Consider the following 22,157-nt stretch of genomic DNA (forward strand, 5'->3'; position numbering starts at 1 on the left):
CACCGATTGATCAGGGACAGAAGGGATGGATTTGTCAAGGACTGAATTTCTGAGGTGGTGACGAGGAGGGTAGATGAGGGATTTCAGCAAGTTTTGGACAAGTCCCACGTGGCAGGCCGGTTAAAAAAAGCAAAAGCTCACAGGGCCCAAGGGAGACCCACAAATTGGTCCAAAAGTATCTCTGTGAGAGGAGTGAAGGGTTGGGATTGGGATTGGTTTATTATTGTCACATGTACCGAGATCCAGTGAAAAACTTTTGTTTGCGTGCCATCCAGATGGATCATTCCAAACATAAGTACATCGAGGTAGTATAGTGTAGAATATAGTGTTGCAGTTACAGAGGGAGTGCAGTGCAGGTAGACAAATGATTATGATTGGTGGGTGTATTTGTGCTGTTACCAGTAGATCCCACAGGACTCAGTACCTACACCCTTGCCTTATTCCCCGCATCATCTCTGGTACCTCTCTATCTCTTAATAAGAGAGCAGCCAGGAGTGTGGTCTCACTGAGCTTCGAAACATTCAGCATAACTTCTCAACTTTTCAATTCTGTCCCTCTGGAAATAAATCCTAGTGCAGGCAGTCCCCGGGTTTCGTTCCTGAGAACTTTCTGTAAGCTGATTTCTCCATAAATCAGAATTGTCCGTTTTCAATAGTTACCCATATCACATCGCTCTACGTACACTTGGAATACTTCTTTCATTTCACTGGATAATCACCCTAACACTACCCAAAATTAAACTAATGGAATATATACTGTATCCATCTATTAATGAATACCATGAAACATTTTATTATTATTGCTCGATAAATGCTTTAAAAGTTTGTGGGAGAATTTGCGTAAAGTCGGATTTCCATAAGTCAGGTCATCTGTAACCCGGGGAGCTCCCGTACTTATATAGGAAGTACTCACTATAGGGAGGATGTGCAGGCTTTGGAGAGGGTGCAGAAGAGGTTCACCAGGATGCTGCCTGGATTAAAGGGCATGTGCTCTGAGGAGAGGTTGGACAAACTTGGATTGTTTTCTCTGGAGCGGTGGAGGCTGAGGGGAGACCTGATAGAGGTTTATAAAATCATGAGAGGCCCAGGTAGGGTAGTAAGTCAGTCTTTTTCCCAGGGTGGAACTTCCTGGAATGTGCTGCCAGAGGAGGTGCTGGAATCAGATACAATCACTACGCTTAAGAGACATTTAGACTGATACTTAAACAGGCAAGGCATTGTAGGATACGGTCCTAGTGTGGGCGAATGGGTTGGGAGAGAAGGTTGGCATGGACATGATGGGCCAAAGGGCCTGTTTCTGTGCTATACAACTCAATGATCTTCATTTGCCACTCATTTCCCTATTCTGCTTTCTTGTAATGTGTTGAAATCCTCCTCAGTATTGACTCTCTCCTCAATATAGGACTGTGCACAAATTTAGAAGTTGTCCTTTTAATTCCAGAATCATGAATATAATTATAGACCCCAGTCCAGCGGAGGCTGGGATTGAGTTTCTTCAAGGTGAAGTTAGATCTGTGGACCACAGAGTGATTGAGGGTGATGGCGATTGATTTCAGGAGAACTCCCACATCAGCCAAGACATTACTGAAAGGGGGAGCAGGTTTGAGAGGCTGAATGGCCTTCTCCTGCTTCTCTTCGATGCTGGTTTACGTACAAAGTAGTAACTGCTTTGAAATACTTTGCTCTTATAGGAGTACATCTTAATCATTCCTTCAGAGAGTTACAACCCCGACTTACAAAAGGAGAAACCTTTGGATAAGTCATTTGACTTCATTACTGCGTGTGGTGGCAATAGCTTTCACATTGAGTGAGTATAACTAACTCTCACGTGTCTTTGGCCTTTCACCTGACTTTAAGCTCCAAGCAATTCTCACCTGATGCACTGTGGGTCAGTCAGAATTGGGGTGGGAGTTCTCTCAAGCCTAATTCTGGTGGGTCGATGTGAACTTACAGCAGGAAACTTTGGAACGTTCTGGAGGAGAGTGTGGGGGATCAACAGTCAAAGTCAGATCCTAGGAGAGGAGAAAGTTCCCAGGAATGTGGTGGGGAGACTGAGGAAACTGGGGTTGTTCTCCTTGGAGAAGGTTAAGGGAAGATTTGTCAGAGGCTTTCAAAGCTATGAAGATTCCTGATAATTGTTCTGAAGAGACTCCTTCCCACAGCAGTGTCTCTATATTGAAAGGAAGTAGAACTAGAGTCAGCGGTTCATTGTTTAAGACTAAGGGGTTACCCATTTTTGACAGAGATGAGGTGATTTTTTTTCTCTCTCAGGGAGTTGTGAGCCTTTGGAACTCTCTTCCTCAAAGGGCAGTGGAATCGGAGTCTGAACATTTTTGAGGTAGAGATAGATAGATCTTGAAAATCAAATAAACCGCAAATGCTGGAAATCTAAAATAAAAACAGAAATGTTGGAAAAACTGTGGAAGCTAAAACATTCAACATTTTGGTTCTGAGACCCTTCATTAAACAAGGGAATGAAAGGTTACTAGAGGTAACCAGGAACACCAACAATCAGATGAGCCAAGTGGCCTATTCATACTCCCAATTTAAATATTCATAAGGAATTAAATTTTCTCTGTAAAGTATCAGGCACAGTTATGGTTCCCATCAGATAAGATTTGGGGTGATCTAGTGGAGGTCTTTAACATTAAGAAGGATTTTGATAGAAAAACAAAAAAACTGCAGATGCTCAAAATCTGAAATAAAACAGAAAATGCTGAAACACTCAGCAGATCAGGCAGCGTCTGTGGAGAGGGGAACGGAGTCAACGTTTCCAGCTGATGACCATTCATGAGAGGAATTTAGATTGGTTAGACTTAGAGAAACTGGGAAGCCCAAATCTGGTGGCCTTGATAAGACGGGCGCAACCCAATCCAGTCAGGAGTTCAAGAGGGAGAGGTGGAATGTGGAGCTCGTTCCCACAGGGAGAAGCGGGAATGTGGGGCTCACTCCCACAGGGAGAGATGGGAATGTGGAGCTCGATCCCACAGGGAGAGGCAGAAATGTGGAGCTCGCTCCCACAGGGAGAGGTGGGAATGTGGGGCTCACTCCCACAGGGAGAGGTGGGAATGTGGAGCTCACTCCCACAGGGAGAGACAGGAATGTGGGGCTCTCTCCCACAGGGAGAGGTTGAGGTGATCAGTAGAGAGGGGTTTAAGGGGAAGTTGGATAAACACACAGGGAGAGGGGGTGATGACAGGGGAGGTGCTGGTGTGTGGGAGGAGACTGGTGGCCACAGGATCACCAGCAGGATCAGAGGGGTAAATAACCTACTTCAACGCCGCTAATCCTGTGACATTCTGCCTCTTTAGCCCAGCGACATCATCCAGGTTCTGTGTGGACTCGGCAAAGTCACTGGTGGCTTTCTACAACAACGGAGCTCTGCCCTGCATGTGTAACAGTGAAGGTTCGACCGGCCCCGAGTGCAGTCCGTTTGGAGGGCAGTGTTCCTGCCGACCCCACGTTATCGGACGTCAGTGTGACAGATGTGCCACTGGCCATTACATGTTCCCCAATTGTCGCCGTAAGTCTTCCTTTGTCCCAGGGGAAGTGTAAAACAACTCTGCCACATTTTGATCATAATGTGGCTTGTTAAATTCTGAAAAAACAGTAAGAAAAAGCTTCTGACACTGGAAATCTGAAATTAAAATAGATTGAACAGGTTAGGTCTTTATTCCTTGAAGCACAGAAGAATGAGGGGACATTTGACAGAGGTTTACAAAGTTATGAGGGGTATAGACAGAGTAAATGTGAATAGGCTCTTTCCACCTAGATTAGGAGAGGTAAGTACGAGAGGACGTGGCTTTAGGGTGAAAGGGGAAAGGTTTAGGGGGAACATTAGGGGGAATTTCTTCACAGAGAGTGCTGGGAGTGTGGAACGAACTGCCATCTGACGTGGTAAATGTGGGCTCACTCTTAAGTTTTAAGAATAAATTGGATAGATACATGGATGGGAGAGGTCTGGAGGGTTATGGACTGGGTGCAGGTCAACGGGACTAGCAGAATAAAGTTTCAGCACAGACTAGAAGGGCTGAATGGCTTGTTTTCTGTGCTGTAGTGTTCTATGGTTCTATGGTTCTAAAATGCAGGAAACACTCAGCTAGTCAGAGGTCATTCTGATGTCAGCATTCATTCTGTTTCTCCCTCCACAGATGCTGCCTGACCTGCTGAGTGTTTCCAACATTTTTGATAAATGGTCAGAAATTTAGGTTCTATTTCTGGGGCAAAAATTGTTGCAGTCATCAGTCAAGGTCACAGTCGAGTTTATTGTCATCTGCACAAGTCCATGTGGGCACAGGTGCAATGAAAAACTTACTTGCAGCAGCATCACAGGCACAGAGCATGAGATAAGCAGCATTCACAAGAAAAACATAAATTAAACATAAATTAGGTACAATTTTTACAAGAAGAACACAAGTAGGAAAAAAACCAAAGTCCATTTCAAGTGATCAAAGTGATTGTAGTGCTGCTGTACTGAGGTAGTGATTAGGGTTGTGCCGATTGGCTCAAGAACCGAATGGTTGAAGGGAAGTAGCTGTTCCTGAACCTGGTGGTGTGGGACTTCAGGCTTCTGTACCTCCTGCCTCCTGGTATTGGTATTGGTATTGGTTTATTATTGTCACTTGTACCGAGGTTCAGTGAAAAACTTGCCTTGCATACCGATCGTACAGGTCAATTCATTACACAGTGCAGTTACATTGAGTTAGTACAGAGTGCATTGAGGTAGTACAGGTAAAAACAATAACAGTACAAAGTGTCACAGCTACAGAGAAAGTGCAGTGCAATAAGCTGCAAGGTCACAACAAGGTAGATCGTGAGGTCAGAGTCCATCTCATCGTGTCAGAGGACATGTAAGAGTCTGGAGTCACATAACTGATTCACCACCAGGTTTCCTCCCCTGAACCAACGGGTTTTCTGCCACAATTCAGTGATTTTGGGGTCACAATTTTGAATGACTGGATTTTAAAAAAAAATTATCAGCTAAAGTTAAACTCCGTAGCTGACATGGTGGGATTTTATCTCAACACTCTGGATTGTCTCAGTCATTCATACGACCCAGAACCAGGCCCTTCGGCCCACTGACTCCATGGTGACCTTCTAGCACCCATTTACACTCAACCCATTTTATTCTTCCCTCATCCCCATCAACTCCCCCCAGACTCTACCCCTCATCCACACTGTAGGAGCAACCTACAGTGGTCAATTAACCCACCAACCCGCATGTCTTAGGGGTGTGGAAGGAGAGGGCGCAGGAGAGATTCACATTACTGGGACTGGAGGGCTTGATTTACAAGGAGAGACTGGATGGGCTGGGACTGTTCTCGCTGGAGCAAAGGAGGCTGAGGGGTGACCTGATAGAGGTTTATAAAATCATGAGGGACACAGATAAGGTGGATGGTCACAGTGTTTTCCCAGGGCAGGGGAGTCTAAAACTAGAGGGCACAGGTTTAGGATGAGAGGGGAAAAAGTTAAAAGGGACCTGAGGGGCAACTTTTTCACACACAGGGTGGTGGGTGTGTGGAACGAGCTGCCAGAGGAAGTGGTAGAGGCGGGTACAGTTACAACAGTTATAAGACACTTGGACAGGTCCATGGATGGAAAAGGTTTAGAGGGATATGGGCCAGATGCAGGCAAATGGAACTAGCTCAGGTAGGCACCTTGGTCAGCATGGACGAGTTGGGCCGAAGGGCCTGTTTCCATGCTGTGTAACTCTCTGATTCTATGAATCACTTGGAGCAAACCCACGCGGTCACAGGGAGAGCGTGCAAACTCCATACAGACAGCACCGGAGGTCAGGACTGAACCCGGGTCACTGGAGCTGTGAGGCAGCAGCTCTACCTGCCGCACCACTCTACCACCATTGCCATACTCCTCCCTGATTCCGCCCTCTCTCCCCGATCATCACCTCCCCCAACCTCCATGCGCACGCTCTCCACCAGACGGATTTAATGGGGGGAGTAAAGAGATATCTATCCTTTCCTTTCGCCTTCAGCCTGCAGTTGTGGCCGGCGCCTGTGTGACGAGCTGACGGGACGATGTATCTGCCCTCCTCAGACGGTGAAGCCCAAGTGCGAGGCTTGCGAGAAGCAGACCTTCAGCTATCACCCCTTGGCCGGCTGCGAGCACTGCAACTGCTCGCGAGAGGGTATCGTCAAGCCCGCCTCTCCTGACTGCCACCGGAAGACCGGGCAATGTCGGTGAGTATGTCGGAAGTAGGTAGGACCAGCGTCGGGCACTCACATCTCTGCCGGTTCCACACTTTAGTGATCTGATTGAAACTCCACATCCCATCTACTCCCAGTAACCATCACCTCCTTGATATCAAGAATGGATCTACCTCTGCCTTATGAATACTAAAAGACCTGAGCCTCATAGAATCACAGAGTCATACAGCATGGAAACAGACTCTTGGCCCAACTGGTCCATGCCAACCAAGATATCCATCCAAGCTAGTCCCATTTGCCTGTGTTTGGCCCATATCCCTCTGAACCTTTCCTATCCATGGACCTGTCCAAGTGTCTTTTAAATGTTGTTAACAGAGAACATAGAACAGTACAGCATAGATAAGATAAGATACCTTTACTAGTCACATGTACATCGAAACCCACAGTGAAATGCATCTTTTGCATCGAGTGTTCTGGGGGCAGCCCGCAAGTGTCGCTACACTTCCGGCGCCAACATAGCAGGCCCACAGCTTCCTAACCCGTACATCTTTGGAATGTGGGAGGAAACCGGAGCACCCGGATGAAACCCACGCAGACACGGGGAGAACGTACAAACTCCTTACGGACAGTGGCTGGAATTGAACCCGGGTCGCTGGCGCTGTAATAGAATTACACTAACCGCTACTCTACCATGCTTGTAGGAACAGGCCCTTCGGCCCACAATGTCTGTGCCAAACTAATTAAACTAGTAATTAAACGCCAAACTAAACTAATCCCTTCTGCCTGCACAATGTCCACATCCCTCCATTCTCTGCACATTCATGTGTCTACCTAAGAGCCTCTAAAATTCCTTTATCGTATTTTGATTATTATTATGTTGTTATGTGTCTTTTAAATGTTGTTATTCTCTTGCTTTCACCAGCCTTTGAGGAAGAGAGGTCGAAAATCTCACGAGCCTCTGAGAATAAAAAAACTCCTCCCTTCTTTCTTAAACAGGCAACCCTTTTTTATTCAGTGACTCCAGCTCTAGATTTTCCCACAAGAAACATCCTCTCTATACCCACCATATCACAACCCCTCAGGATCTTATGTTTCAGTCGTCCCCTCTTAATCTTCTAAAGAATCAGAATCAGGTTTATTATCACTGACTTATGTGACGTGAAATGTGTTGTTTTGCGGCAGCAGTACAGTGCAAAGACAGAAAATTACTATAAATTACAAAAATAGATAAATAGTGCAAAGAAAAGGAATAACAAGGTAGTGTTCATGGGTTCATGGACCATTCAGAAATCTGATGGCGGAGGGGAAGAAGCTCTTCCTGAATCATTGAGTGTGGGTCTTCAGGCTCCTGTAGCTCCTCCCTGATGGTAGTAATGAGAAGAGGGCATGTCCCGGATGGTGAGGGTCTTTAATGGTGGCTGCCACCTTCTTGAGGCACCGTCTCTTGAAGATGTCCTCAATGGCAGGAAGGTCTGTGCCCGTGATGGAGCTGGTTGAGTCTACAACCCTCTGCAGCCTCTTGCAATCCTGCACACTGTAGCCTCCATACCAGGCAGTAGAAGCAGATACAATAGCATCATTTAAGAGGCATTTAGACAGACACATGAACAGGCAGGGAATGGAGGGATAGAGACCGTGTGCAGGCAGCTGGGATTAATTTGAATTGGCATCATGGTCTGCACAGACACTGTGGGCTGAAGGGCTTGTTCTAATTCTTTTATGTTCTAATTCTTTATTCTTTTCCCTCCAAGATGAACAACACACTATCCCACATTGTACTCCATTTACCAAATTTTTGTCCACTCACCTATCTGATCAATATTCCCTGTCAGCTGCTTGAGGGCAAAGATGAGAGTTTTAGGGTATTTGCAGAACAAGGTTACAATATCCGTCTGCAGTCACAAGGCCACTGGAGACCTGGTGGATACTGATAGGTTCCCCCTCGCCAAGACTACTTCAACACGTTGGCTGTTCATTGTAGCCTCTTTTACAACTGGAACAAAACGTTCTTTGTGGAAGACACTCCCAGATAATCGCTCACACATGCAGAGGCAAGGCGCCAGGATTTGGTAAAACCAGCCACAATTCCAGCTTTATGTGGTGTGACTTTTTTTTCAGAATAATTATCAAAAGACAAGAACACAAGAAAATAGGAGCAAAAAGAGGCCACTGAGCCCCTCAAGCCTACCCCGCCATCCAATACAATCATGGCTGATCTGCCCCAGGTCTAATTTCCCCTCCTGTGCCAGTTCCCCATTGATCTCAATTCCCCCATATTTCAAATGTTTATCTCCCTCCTCACTGTACCCCCGGTGATCCGCACTCCCCGGGGTAGAGAATTCCAGGGATTGAACACTCTCCACTCTCCACGACGGGTTCAATCCTGACCTCTGGCGCTGTCTGTGTGGAGTTTGCACGTTCTCCCTGTGGCCATGTGGGTTTCCCCCGGGTGCTCTGGTTTCCTCCTGCGTCCCAAAGACGTGTGGGGGTCGGTGGGTTTTGGCCGCTGTAAATTGCCCCTCGTAGCGGTTAGCACAACGCTATTACAGCGCCAGCGATCGGGGTTCGATTTCTGTCGCTGTCTGTAAGGAGTTTTTGCGTTCTCCCATGTCTGCTTGGGTTTCCTCCGGGTACTCCGGTTTCCTCCCACATTCTAAAGACGTACGGGTAGGTTAATTTGGGGGTTTAAAAAATCGGCGGTGTGGACTCATTGGGCTGGAAGGGCCTGTTACCACGCTATAAAAATTTAAAAAAATTGGGATTAATGTAGGATCAGTGTAAATGGTGGTTGATGGCTAGCACGGACAGTGGGCTGAAGGGCCTGTTTCTGTGCTCTTCTCTCTGTGACTCTATCACCTCAGTTTTAAATAACCACCTCCTAATCTTGTAACTTTGTCCCCTTGTTCAAGGTTTTCCCATATCCCAATATATCCCAACGTATATCCCCACAAAATATCCCTACATCCACCCTCAGGATGTTATATGTTTCAATAAGATTGGTATTGGTATTGGTTTATTATTGTCACTTGTACCGAGGTACATTGAGAAACTTGTCTTGCATACTGTTTGTGCAGATCAATTCATTCCACAGTGCAATGAGGTAGTACAGGGTAAAACAATAACAGAATGCAGAATAAAGTGTTACAGTTACAGAGAAAGTGCAGTGCAGGCAGACAATAAGGTGCAAGGGTCATAATGAGGTAGATTGTGAGCTCAAGTGTCCACCTTATCGTTTAATAGCCTTATAACAGCGGGATAGAAGCTGCCCTTGAGCCTGGTGGTACGTGCTTTCAGACTTTTGTATCTTCTGCCCGATGGGACGGGGGGGGGGGGGGGGGGGAGGAGAAGAGAGGATGTCCAGGGTGGGTGGGGTCTTTGATTATGTTGGCTGCTTTAGCAAGGCAGCGAGAAGTGTAGACAGAGTCCAAGGAGGGGAGGCTGGTTTCCGTGATGTGCTGGGCTGTGTCCACAACTCTCTGCAGTTTCTTGTGGTCCCGGGCTGAGCAGTTGCCATACCAAGCCGTGATGCATCCAGATAGGATGCTTTCTATGTTGCATCGATAAAAATTGGTGAGGGTCGACGGGAATATGCCAAATTTCTTTAGATTCCTAAGGAAGTAGAGGTGCTGGTGAGCTCTTTTGGCCATGGCTTCTACATGGTTGGATCAGGACAGGTTATTGGTGATGTTCACTCCAAGAAGCTCTCAAGAATGTGGAGACTTTGCAGAGGGTGCAGAAGAGGTTCACCAGGATGTTGGCTGGATTGGAGTGTAATAACTGTAAGGAGAGGTTGGACAAACTTGGATTGTTTATCACCCCTCATTCTTCTAAACTGCAAAGAAAACCGAGAGCCACAGAATCATACAGCACAGAAACAGTCCCCTCAGCTTACACCTTCCATCCCCACCGTGATAACTATCTACACGAGTCCCACCTGCCTGCATTAGGTCCATATCCCTCTACACCTTTCCTATCCTCATACCTGTCCACATTGGAATATTGGAATCATATCTACAATGCAGGTCTGTCTTTTGTAGCTGTTCATGATAGGACAATCCTCTCACTCCAAGAATTACCCTAATGAACCTTTTCTGGATCCCCTCCAGCCATTGTGTTTCCTTTCTTAAATAAAGGGATCAAAACTGACCACAGTACTCCAGGTGCGTCTTCACCGACGCTGTGTACAAATTCTGAAAGGATTGAAATTATCAATTCAAAGTAAAAATCAATGGGAATAATCTTAAACTCCAGGGTAAATGAATAAGAATCAGAATCAGGTTTATTATCACTGACTTATATGATGTGAAGTTTGTTGTTTTGTGGCAGCAGTACAGTGCAAAGATATAAAAATCTATAAATTACAAAAATAAATAAAGAGCGCAGAACAAAAGGAATAATGAGGTGATGTTCATGGGTTCATGGACCGTTCAGAAATCTGATGGCGGAGGGGAAGAAGCTGTTCGTGAATCGTTGAGTGTGGATCTTCAGGCTCCTGTACCTCCTCCCCAAAGGTAGTAACGAGAAGAGGGCATGTCCCGGGTGGTGAGGGTCCTCAGTGACGGATGCCGCCTTCTTGAGGCACCGCCTCTTGAAGATGTCCTTGATGGTGGGGAGGGTTGTGCCCATGATGGAGCTGGCTGAGTCTACAACCCTCTGCAGCCTCTTGCGATCCTACACATTGGAGCCTCCATACCAGGCGGTGATGCAACCAGTCAGAATGCTCTCCACCGTACATCTGTAGAAATTTGTAAGAGTCTTTGGTGACGTACCGAATCTCCTCAAACTCTGTGCTGTAAGTTCTATGTTCTATGTTCTATGAAGGGTTAGATGGATCTTAGAGCAGGATAAAATGTCGGCACAACATCGGCACATCCTGTACTGTGCCGTAATCTTCTATGTATGTTCTTAACGAAGTCGAGCTTCTGGCGTGCCTTCTTTGTGATTACGTCAATGTGTTGGGTCCAGGGTAGATCCTCCTAGATGTTGATGCCCAGGAACTTGAAACTGCTGAGGCATTTCAACAGACACATGAACAGGCCGGGAATGGCGGGATATGGATCATGTGCAGGCAGATGGGATTAGTTTAAATTAACACAAAGAAATGTGCTCACATCTCCACTGTAAGCAGTTCAGTTTAATCCCATTAAAGCAGAAACCAGTGGAAACAGCAGGTCAGCAGCACCTGTACAGAGAGGCCAGACTCTGCGTATGGCCAGCACTTTCTGATTTCCAGCATCTGCTGTGTTGCTATATAACCCAGCACAGACTTGATGGGGCCATTGGCCCTCCTCCCACGCCACAACAATGCTGTGACTCTCATCGAGTTTCATGAATATTTCCCATTTAGGTGCAAGCCACAAGTAACGGGCCGGCAATGTGACAGATGTTCGGTGGGCTTCTCCCGCTACCCAGAGTGCATTCCATGCGACTGTAACCGTGAGGCAACACAGCCCAACGTGTGTGACCCTGTAACTGGGCGCTGTCTGTGCAAGGTCAGTCTCTGGGTCTTTAACTGGTTGGTAGAACATTGTATTGAAAAGAGAAGGGAAGTTATTGAAAACATCCTCTGCCCTTGCAAGAGACTTGCCCAGACCTCTGCCTCATGACTCTTCACACTTCTGTTAAGCCTCCTTCTGACCTCCTCTGATGTGGGAGGAACTCACCCAGCTTTTAAAGTTTTGTCACCTATTTAAACTCTTTACATATTCATTGTATCCATAAGTAGAGAGAAGCACCTGTTCATTCAGAAGATCAAAATATAGTTAAGTATAGTCAGCATGGTTTTATGGCAGGGAACTTGCGCTTGATAAATTTATTAAAATATTTTGTTATGAGTGGATGGATATTGGTGAACTAGTAGTAGTATATTTGGAGATATAAGAGACTTCAGATGCCTGGGTCTACAACCCAATGGTATGAACATTGGGATTTCCAATTTCAGGTAACCCCTCACCCCAAGTTCCTCCCCTAGTGCCACCTCCTCCCCCTCCACTAGTCCCCCTATTTTTGTCCCCTTTCCCACAAACCCCCTCCAGTCGCCTATCACCCATTTTCATCCCCCTCCCAATTCCATCCACACATTTCACCTACTGGCTGTCCCCTTCCCCCGTCTGGTGCCATGCACCTCTCCCCTAATGGTTCCTGTTATCACCTCCTTTACATACCAGAGCCCAGCACCGGTCGTGGTTTGTGTTTCCGCTTTCTTGCTTCTGGGGGAGTTGCCATGCCAACCTGCACATCTGGGTGACCACTGCAACGGCGCATGTCCTGCTGCCTCCATGCACCGCTGCTTCAGAGTGAAACCGCAAACTGGGCAGATCCACTCAGCAATCAGCTCTCCCGTAGAAGGGTTCTTCACTGTGATTGGTTGCCCGGCCAACATGGTGATATCACAGTTGTTGGGTACCGGGGACCCCGCTGAATGGACAGCTGATAGTGACCTATGTCCTCACCTCCAAGATCATATGGGGCAGCTTCCTCACATTTCTTCATCACTGGTCGACAAATCCAGCTGATCCTCCCTTAAAGACTTAAACACAGCATTCAAACTGAAAGAGGGCAGGGTGCTAACCTCAGTCATTGTGTTTGACCACCTTAGGAGAACGTGGCAGGCGCCCGGTGTGATACCTGTCGACCTGGCTCGTTTCACCTGGACCCAGCCAATCCCAAGGGCTGCACAAGCTGCTTCTGCTTTGGGGTGACCGATCAGTGTCGGAGTTCGGATAAACCCAGGACCAAGGTATGTCCTCCTTTTTACCCTTTCCTGCAGGTATCATGGTTCAGATCTGAAGCCAGCTCTGCAAGCAGACCACACATCATTCTTCCATTTCAGGGTTTGCATTGGTGGGGCTGCAGGTATAGAAGTGCAATCAATTTCCACCTTCGGTTGGACCTATTCCTGGAGGTGTGCTCATGTGACATTTTGTTTTCTTCATCCCCACCCACACTCCTGCTGCTGAGCCCCAACACCTCTGTTCGTTCTGCATTATCCCATCTGATGAGCCCTGACAGGCAATCAAAGTCTTTATTTCCAATGTTCAGTACTTTTAGAACTAACATATAATGAGTCTTTGACGAGTGATATTTGCATTAAGCAAGATTCTGGCAGTGACCATCCACAGCAAGGCGTTCCATGGTATTACAGGCATGGAATCATTCCCATCATTGGACAGAAACCATACTAGACCACACACACAAGAGCAGGTCAGAGGCTGGGGTCCTGCAGGGAGTGACTCACCTCCTCGTGCCACAGAGCCTTCCCACCACAGACAAGGAACAAGTCGGGAGTGGGATGGAACATTCTCCACTTGCCTGGATAAGTGCAGCTCGAACAGCACTTAAAACAGTACAGCACAGGAACAGGCCCTTCGGCCCACAATGTTGTGCCGAACCAATTAAATTAATAATCAAATGCCCAACTAAACTAATCCCTTCTGCTGACACCATGCCCATACCCTTTCATTTCCTCACTATCCAAGAGCCTCTTAAACACCTCTAGCGTATCTGCCTCCACCACCACCCCTGGCAGCACGTTCCAGGCACCCACCACTCTCTGTGTAAAAAACTTGCCCCACACATCTCCTTTGAACTCCCCCCCCCCCTGCCTTAAATGCATGTATTCGACTTTTCAAACCTGGGAAAAAGATATCAGCTGTCTACTCTATCTATGCATCTCATAATCTCAGGTCTCCCCTCAGCCCCTGCCACTCTAGAGAAAACAACCCAAGTTTGTCCAACCTCTCCTTATAGCTCATACCCTCTAATCCAGGCAGCATCCTGGTGAACCTCTTCTGCACCCTCTCCAAAGCCTCCGCAGCCTTCCTATAATGGGGCGACCAGATGCAGTACTCCAGATGCAGCCTAACTAGAGTTTTATAAAGATGCAGCATAACTTCCTGAGAACCTTGACACCATCCAGGACTTGGACTTAATAGACACTTGGACAGGTACATGGATAGGAAAGGTTTAGAGGGATCTGGACCAAACATGGGCAAGTGGGACTCGCTTAGATGAGAAACTTGGTCGGCATGGACCAGTTGGGCTGAAGGGCCTGTTTCCGTGCTGTGTGACTCTATGACAAAGTAGCCCTCTTGATTCACACCCATCGCCCACTGGGAGACAGTGGTTGCAGTGTGCACCAACTACAAAATGCACTGCGTTTTCTTCGACAACACCTCCCAAACCTGCGCCCTCTCCCATCAAGCTCAGCAGGCATGTGGGGGCACCACCACCTGCAGCTTCCCCTCCCAAGGTGTACACTGTGCTGGAAGCATATTGCTGGCCCTTCATCAGTGTGTGGGGTCATCCCAAAGGATGGGATCTCCCTGACTGGGGTCCCCGTCCACCCCATCGAAAGTTTATTGAGTGGCCAACAGCAGCTCCTTGGAAATACGAAGGTCCAATAACCCCAGCGAGCAGAGCAGTGGCCGGGAATGCTGTCACGTAAAGCTCACGTGATGTGCAAGCACAGCTTGCAAAGGGCAGTGCCCGACTGAAGTTCTAGAGTGTTGTCCTGGGAATAGAAGTTATCAGCTGGTGTCCAGATGTGCCATTTTCAATTGCACAGCATAAACAAGACTGCTCAAAGTTCTGGGCCTGTTGTTGTAGTGACTTCTTATCTTTAATGTCACCACCTTTCTTCTGTTGAATAGAATATCAAAACAGTTCATAATCTTAGCCACACCCAGTCCTCTCCCCTGGTGTCATATCAGAATCAGGTTTATTATCACTGACTTATATGACATGAAATTTGTTGTTTTGTAGCAGCAGTACAGCGCAAGGACATAAAATCTATAAAATCTTAAATAGTACTGCAAAAAAAAGGAATAACGAGGTGGTGTTCATGGGTTCATGGACCGTTCAGAAATCTGATGGCGGAGGGGAAGAAGCTGTTTTTGAATCACTGAGTGTGGGTCTTCAGGCTCCTGTACCTCCTCCCCGATGGTAGTAATGAGAAGAGGGCATGTCCCGGATGGTGAGGGTCCTTAATGATGGATGCTGCCTTCTTGAGGCACCACCTCTTTGTGTCCTGGATGGTGGGGAGGGTTGTACCTGTGATGGAGCTAGCTGGCAGACTTATCAATCCTTCCTGGGATTTATAACACCCAGATCTGGAAACATCTTTCTGAAGAGTTTCTGGATCTCCCGCCCAAGGTCCCTGTCCCTTTTGTTACATTGAAGTAGAAATCAGTGAACTTCATCAGTCTGCTAAAATATCAAATTGCACCCAATCCACAGAGCAGAATTTTTAATTATCGGTTGAGTTTTGAAGACAAGAACACAGGAAAATAGGAGCGGGAATAGGCTACTGGGCCCCTCATTCAAGGGCTGATCTGGCCTCAATTCCTTCATGTTGCCTGTTCCCCAGAACCTTCAGTCACCCAATCTTCCAAATATTCATCTACATCCAGCTGAACTACTTCAAATGATCCAGCCTCCACAACCCTCTGGAGCAGAGAATTTCAGAGATTAACCACTCCCTGCGAGAAAAAGTTCCTACACACCTCAGCTAGAAATGATCCGCCCCTTTATCTTAGTCATAGAGGTGTACAGCACAGAAACAGGCCCTTCGGCCCACCAAGTCCATGCTGACCTTTTTGCCCATCTACACTTATCCCATTTGCCTGCATTAGGTCTATTCAAGTTCAAGATAAGATAAGGTATCTTTATTAGTCACATGTACGCCGAAACACACAGTGAAATGCATCTTTTACGTAGAGTGTTCTGGGGGGCAGCCCGCAAGTGTCGCCACGCTTCTGGCGCCAACATAGCACGCCCACAACTTCCTAACCCGTACGTCTTTGGAATGTGGGAGGAAACTGGGGCACCTGGAGGAAACCCACGCAGACACGGGGAGAACATACAAACTCCTTACAGACAGCAGCGGGAATCGAACCTGGGTCGCTGGCGCTGTAATAGCATTACGCTAACCGCTACACTACTGTGGCACCCTGGTATGCTTGTGACAAGTTCATTGTCATAGGCGTACGTACCCAGGGTGTAAATGCCATGAACATTAGCTTCTTGCAGCAGCAACACAGTATGTTCCATACACAGGTCCACAGCATTCTGAGGGGGGAGGGTGAACTGCCAGAGGTCGTGGTACATATTGGTACCAATGACATAGGGAGGAAAAGAGATGAGGTCCTGAAGAGGGAATATAGGGAGTTGGGTAGGAAGCTGAAAAGCAGGACCTCAAGGGTAGTAATCTCTGGATTGCTGCCTGTGCCACACGCCAGTGAGGGTAAGAATAGGATGATTTGGCAGATGAATTTGGCTGAGGAGTTTGGGCAGGGGGCGGGGTTTCAGGTTTGTGGATGATCTCTTCTGGGGAAGGTATGACCTGTACAAAAGGGACGGGTTACACCTGAACTGGAGGGGGACCAATATCCTTGTGGGCAGGTTTGCTAGAACTGTTGGGGAGGGTTTAGACTAGTTTAGCAGGGGGATGGGAACCAGAGTGATAGGTCAGAGCTTGGTTCACTTACTGTATAAGTAGATGCAGAGTGTAGAAAGACTGTGAGGAAGGATAGGCAGTTGAAAGGGCAAAATTGCAGTCAGTTGGGTGGGCTGAAGTGTGTCTACTTTAATGCGAGAAGTATCAGGAACAAGGGTGATGAACTGAGAGTGTGGGTCAGTACATGGAACTACGACGTTGTGGCCATTACAGAGACTTGGCTGTCTCAAGGGCAGGAATGGCTGCTGGATATTCCGGGGTTTAGATGTTTTAAAAGGGACAGGGACGGAGGTAAAAGAGGTGGGGGAGTGGCTTTGCTGATCAGGGACAGTGTCACAGCTGTAGAAAGGGAGGATGTCCTGGAGGGACCGTCCACTGAGTCAGTGTGGGTGTAAGTCAGAAACAGGGAGGGAGCGATCACTCTATTGGGAGTATTCTACAGACCCCCCAGTAGCAACAGAGATGCTGAGGAGCAGATCGGGAGGCAGATTTTGGAGAGGTGCAAAAATAACGGGGTTGTTGTCATGAGTGATTTCAACTTCCCTAATATTGATTGGCACCTCCTTAGTGTAAAGGGGATGGATGGGGCAGAGTTTGTTAGGTGTGTACAGGAAGGATTCCTGACACAGTATGTGGACAGGCCAACTAGAGGAGAGGCCATATTGGACCTGGTACTGGGCAATGAGCCTGATCAGGTTTCAGATCTCTCAGTGGGAGAGCATTTTGAAGACAGTGACCATAACTCCTTGGCCTTTACCATAGCCTTGGAGAGGGATAGGAGCAGATGATATGGGAAAGTATTTCACAGGAGGAGGGGGAATTATGATGCTATTAGGCAGGATCTTGGGACCGTAAATTGGGAACAGATGTTCTTGGGGAAGTGCACAGTAGAAATGTGGAGGTTGTTCAGGGAGTACTTGCATGGGGTTCTGGATAGGTTTGTCCCATTGAGGCAGGGTAAGGATGGTAGAGTGAAGGAACCGTGGTTGACACGAGATGTAGAATATCTTGTCAAGAGGAAGAAAGAAGCTTACCTGAGGTTTAGAAAGCAAGGATCAGACAGGGCTCTGGAGAGTTACAAAGTAGCCAGGAGGGAGCTTAAGAATGGACTTAGGAGAGCTATAAGCGGACATGAGAAGTCCTTAGCGAGTAGGATCAAGGAAAACCCCAAGGCGTTCTACACGTGTGAAGAATAGGAGGATGACTACAGTGAGGGTAGGACCGATCAGGGATAAAAGAGGAAACATGTGCCTGGAGTCGGAAGAGGTAGGGGAGGTCCTTAATGAATACTTTGCTTCAGTATCCACCAGAGAGAGCGACCTTAACATTTGTGAGGATGGCGTATGACAGGTTGATACGCTAGGGCATGTCGACGTGAGGAAAAAGGATGTGCTGGAACTATTGAAAAACGTTAGGATAGATAAGTCACTGGGACCAGGATGGGATATATCCAAGGTTATTATGGGAAGCGAGGGAAGAGATTGCTGCACCATTGGCAATGATCTTTGAGTCCTCACTGGCCACGGGAGTAGTGCCAGATGACTGGAATGTGACAAATGTTATTACTTTGTTCAAGGAAGGGAGTAGGGATAACCCCGGGAATTACAGACCAGTGAGTCTTACTCAGTGGTGGGGAAATTACTGGAGAAGATTCTTAGGGACAGGATTTATGGGCATTTAGAGAAGCATAGGCTGATAAGGGACAGTCAGCATGCCTTTGTGAGGGGCAGGTCGTGCCTCACGAGCCTGATTGAATTCTTTGAGGATATGACAAAGCACATTGATGAAGGTAGAGCAGTGGATGTGGTGTACATGGATTTTAGTAAGGCGTTTGATAAGGTTCCTCATGGAAGGTTCATTCAGAAAGTCAGGAGGCATGGAATCCAAGGAAACTTGGCTGTGTGGATTCAGAAATGGCTCACCCATAGAAGACAGTGGGTGGTGGTAGATGCAGTGTATTCTGCCTGGAGGTCGGTGACCAGTGGTGTTATGCAGGGATCTGTTCTGGGACCCCTGCTCTTTGTGATTTTTATAAATGACTTGGATGAGGATGTGGAAGTGTGCATAAGTAAAGGTCGGTGGTGTTGTGGATAGTGTAGGAGGTTGCTGTAGGTTACAACAAGACATTGATGGAATGCAGAGCTGGGCTGAGAAGTGGTAGATGGAGTTCAACTTGGAAAAGTGTGAAGTGATACACTTTGGAAGATAAAAGTGGAAGGGAGAATACAAGGCTAATGGCAGGACTCTTAGCAGTGTGGAGGAACAGAGGGATCATGGGGTCCACGTCCGTATGTTGCCATGCAGGTTGCCATGCAGGTTGATAGGGTTGTTAAGAAGGCGTATGGAGTGTTGGCCTTCATTAGCCGGGGTATTGAGTTCAAGAGCCGCGAGGTGATGTTGCAGCTCTATAAAACTCTGGTTAGACCACACTTGGAGTATTGTGTTTAGTTCTGATCGCCTCATTATAGGAAGGATGTGGAAGCTTTAGAGAGGGTGCAGAGGAGATTTACCAGGATGCTGCCTGGATTGGAGAGCATGTCTTATGAGGATAGGTTGAGTGAGGTGGGGCTTTTCTCTTTGGAGAGAAGGAGGATGAGAGGTGACTTGATAGAGGTGTACAAGATGATAAGAGGCATAGATCGAGTGGACAGTCAGAGACTTTTTCCCAGGGCGACAATGACTAACATGAGGGGGCATAATTTTAAGGTGATTGGAGGAAGGTATAAGGGGGATGTCAGGGGTAAGTTTTTTACACAGAGAGTGGTGGTGTGTTGGAACACACTGCCGGCAGAGGTTGTGGGGGTAGATGCATTAGGGACATTTAAGGGACTCTTAGTTAGCCAGATGAATGACAGAAAAATAGGGGCTAGTGGGAGGGAAGGGTTAGATAGATCTTAGAGCAGGATAAAATGTCAGCACAGATCGTGGGCTGAAGGGCCTGTACTGTGCTGTAATGTTCTATGTTCTATGTACATTGCAATCATGACAAACATAAGTCACATAAACTTAAATTAACAAAAATTTATACATAACCTGCACAACACAATAAGCAAAAATAACATAACGACTTTTGTGCAAGTTGAGGGAAATACAGTCTGGGGCAGTGTTAGGGTTTTTCAGGTGGGTTCAAGAACCTGATGGCGGTGGGGAAGAAGCTGTTGTTGAACCGTGGGGTGTGGGGTCTTCAGGCTCCTGTACATCCTGCCTGATGGCAGCATCGAGAAGAGGGCACAGCCCGGATGGTTGGGGTCCCTGATGATAGGATGTCGCCTTCCTGAGACATCACCTCTTGTAGGTGTCCTCGATGGTGGGGAGAGCTGTACCCGTGATGGAACCGGCCGAGTCCCACTGCTCTCTGTAGCCTCTTGCGTTCCTGTGTGTTGGAGCTTCCAGGCGGGGATGCAACCAGTCAGAATGCTTTCCACTGTACATCTGTAGAAGTTTGCTAAAGTCTTTGATGACATGCCAAATTGCCTTAAACTTCAAAGAAAGGAGCGACGCTGGCACCCCTTTCCCATATCTTTCCATTTATGTGTCTATCTGAATGCCTATTCCATAGTGCTTGTATCTGGTAACTATGACCCCTTGTTCTAGACTCTCCTGCCAGTGAACACAATGTTATAATTTTACATTTGTACTTTCACGCAGCACATGGAAATGAGGGAGTGGAATTTATTCACGGCAAATAAGCAGAAGGTTCCGGTTGTCTACAACCGACGGAGCAACACTGTGGTGGCTGATGTCCAAGAGCTGCCTGACGTGATCCGTTGATTTACATTGGGCGGCTCCCGAGTCCTACCTGGGAGACAAGGTGAGGAGTTACAGCAGGAAATGCCACAGGGCAGACACCCATCATTCGGACATCAGGTCTGTCTTCTCCTGAACCATCTGGTTGCGATCCCCTCTCCACCCACACACCTTTCCACATCCTTGAGCATTTACCTTTTCCAAACCTTCAGTTAATTTTGTTTTAAAATGATGGAACACAGAACAGTACAGCGCAGAAACCACGATGTCTGCGCCAAACATGATGCCAATTTAAACTAATCCCATCTGCCTGCACATGGTCCACATCCCTCCATTCTCTGCACATTCATATGTCTATCTAAGAGCCTCTTAAACCCCACTATTGTATCTGCCTCCCCCACTTCCTCTGGCAGCCCGTTGCAGGGCACCCACCGCTCTCTGTGTAAAAAACTTTCCTTTAAATCTCCTTTAAATTTTCCCCCCTCACCTTAAACCTCTGCCCTTTGGTATTTGAACTTTCCACCCTGTCGCCCTGTGATGTAGGATCTCAACTTCAGAGTAGCTTGTGATAACCAGGCATCTGTATCAAGAGTTTTACTTCTAATCTTCTTTTAAGTTCATTAAATGTGCCTTCTTTTTTCCATCATGTTGACCAGCACAAACAACCAATCATCGGAACTAATAACAGAAATTGCAGGAAATACTCAGCAGGTCAGGCAGCATCTGTAGAGAGGGGAGCAGGGTTAACATTCCAGGTCAATAAACCTTCATCAGAACTAGGAAACATCAGGGCACAAGTTTACTTTAAGTTGCGGAGCAGGCAGGTGGAGAGAACAGAGGGAATGTCTGCGCTAGGGTGGGACCTGCAGAGACTTAATGACACAAGTGGCGGTGGTGTTGGCTGAGGGACGGGGGGGTGGTGAAGGATTGTTAATCAGGCCTGTCTGCCGTAAGGAGGTAAAATAGAAGGAAATGAATGAGGATAAGAGGGGAAAGAGAGAAAAATATTAACTGAAATGCAGAGGAATATTGGGGTCCAAGTCCACAGCCCCCTGAAAGTGGCCACACAAGTAGATCGGGTGGTAAAGAAAGCGTACGGCATGCTTGCCTTCATCGGTCAGGGTGTTGAGGTTGGAGTAAAGAGGTCACGTTGCAGCTGTAAAAAACTTTGGTTAGGCTGTACGTGGAGTACTGTGTGCGGTTCTGGTCGCCCCATTACAGGAAGGATGTGGAGGCTTTGGAGAGGGTGCAGAAGAGGTTCACCAGGATGCTGCCTGGATTAGAGGGCACGTGCTATGAGGAGAGGCTGGACACACTTGGGTTGTTTTCTCTAGAGCGGCGGAGGCTAAGGGGAGACCTGATATAGTTTATAAAATTATGAGGGGCAAAGAAAGGGTAGATAGAGTCTTTCTCCCAGTATTGAAGTGTCTAGTACTCGAGGACATGCATTTATGGTGAGAAGGGGAAAGATTTAAAGGGGACCTGAGGGGTAACCTTCACACAGAAGCTGTTGGGGATATGGAACGAGCTGCCAGAGGAAGTGGTAGAGGCAGGTACAATCACAATGTTTAAAAGACACTAGGACAGGTACATGGACAAGAACGGTCTGGAGGGGGATGGGACAAACACAAGCAAATGGGGCGAGCTCAGGAAGGCACCTTGGTCAGCACGGACGAGTTGGGCCAAAGGGCCTGTTGCATGCTGTATAACTCCATACTCTTGGACCTGTTCAGAACCTTTCATGATTTCAAAGACCCGTGTCGATCCCTTTTCACCTCCTCAGTTCTCAAT

General features: G+C 47.3%; 1 protein-coding gene across 1 annotated transcript in view; it reads left to right on the forward strand.

The window, feature by feature from the left end:
* LOC127574426 (laminin subunit alpha-3-like) overlaps positions 1–22,157 on the forward strand; it is a 304,580-nt gene that overhangs the window by 169,491 nt on the left and 112,932 nt on the right. Inside the window, 7 exon segments of the mRNA XM_052023432.1 lie at positions 1,691–1,806; positions 3,311–3,522; positions 5,992–6,196; positions 11,511–11,655; positions 12,762–12,902; positions 20,268–20,387; positions 20,389–20,443. Coding sequence (XP_051879392.1) covers positions 1,691–1,806; positions 3,311–3,522; positions 5,992–6,196; positions 11,511–11,655; positions 12,762–12,902; positions 20,268–20,387; positions 20,389–20,443 — 994 coding nt within the window.

This window comes from Pristis pectinata, chromosome 9, assembly GCF_009764475.1.
Source record: "Pristis pectinata isolate sPriPec2 chromosome 9, sPriPec2.1.pri, whole genome shotgun sequence".
Taxonomy (NCBI): Eukaryota; Metazoa; Chordata; class Chondrichthyes; order Rhinopristiformes; family Pristidae; genus Pristis; species Pristis pectinata.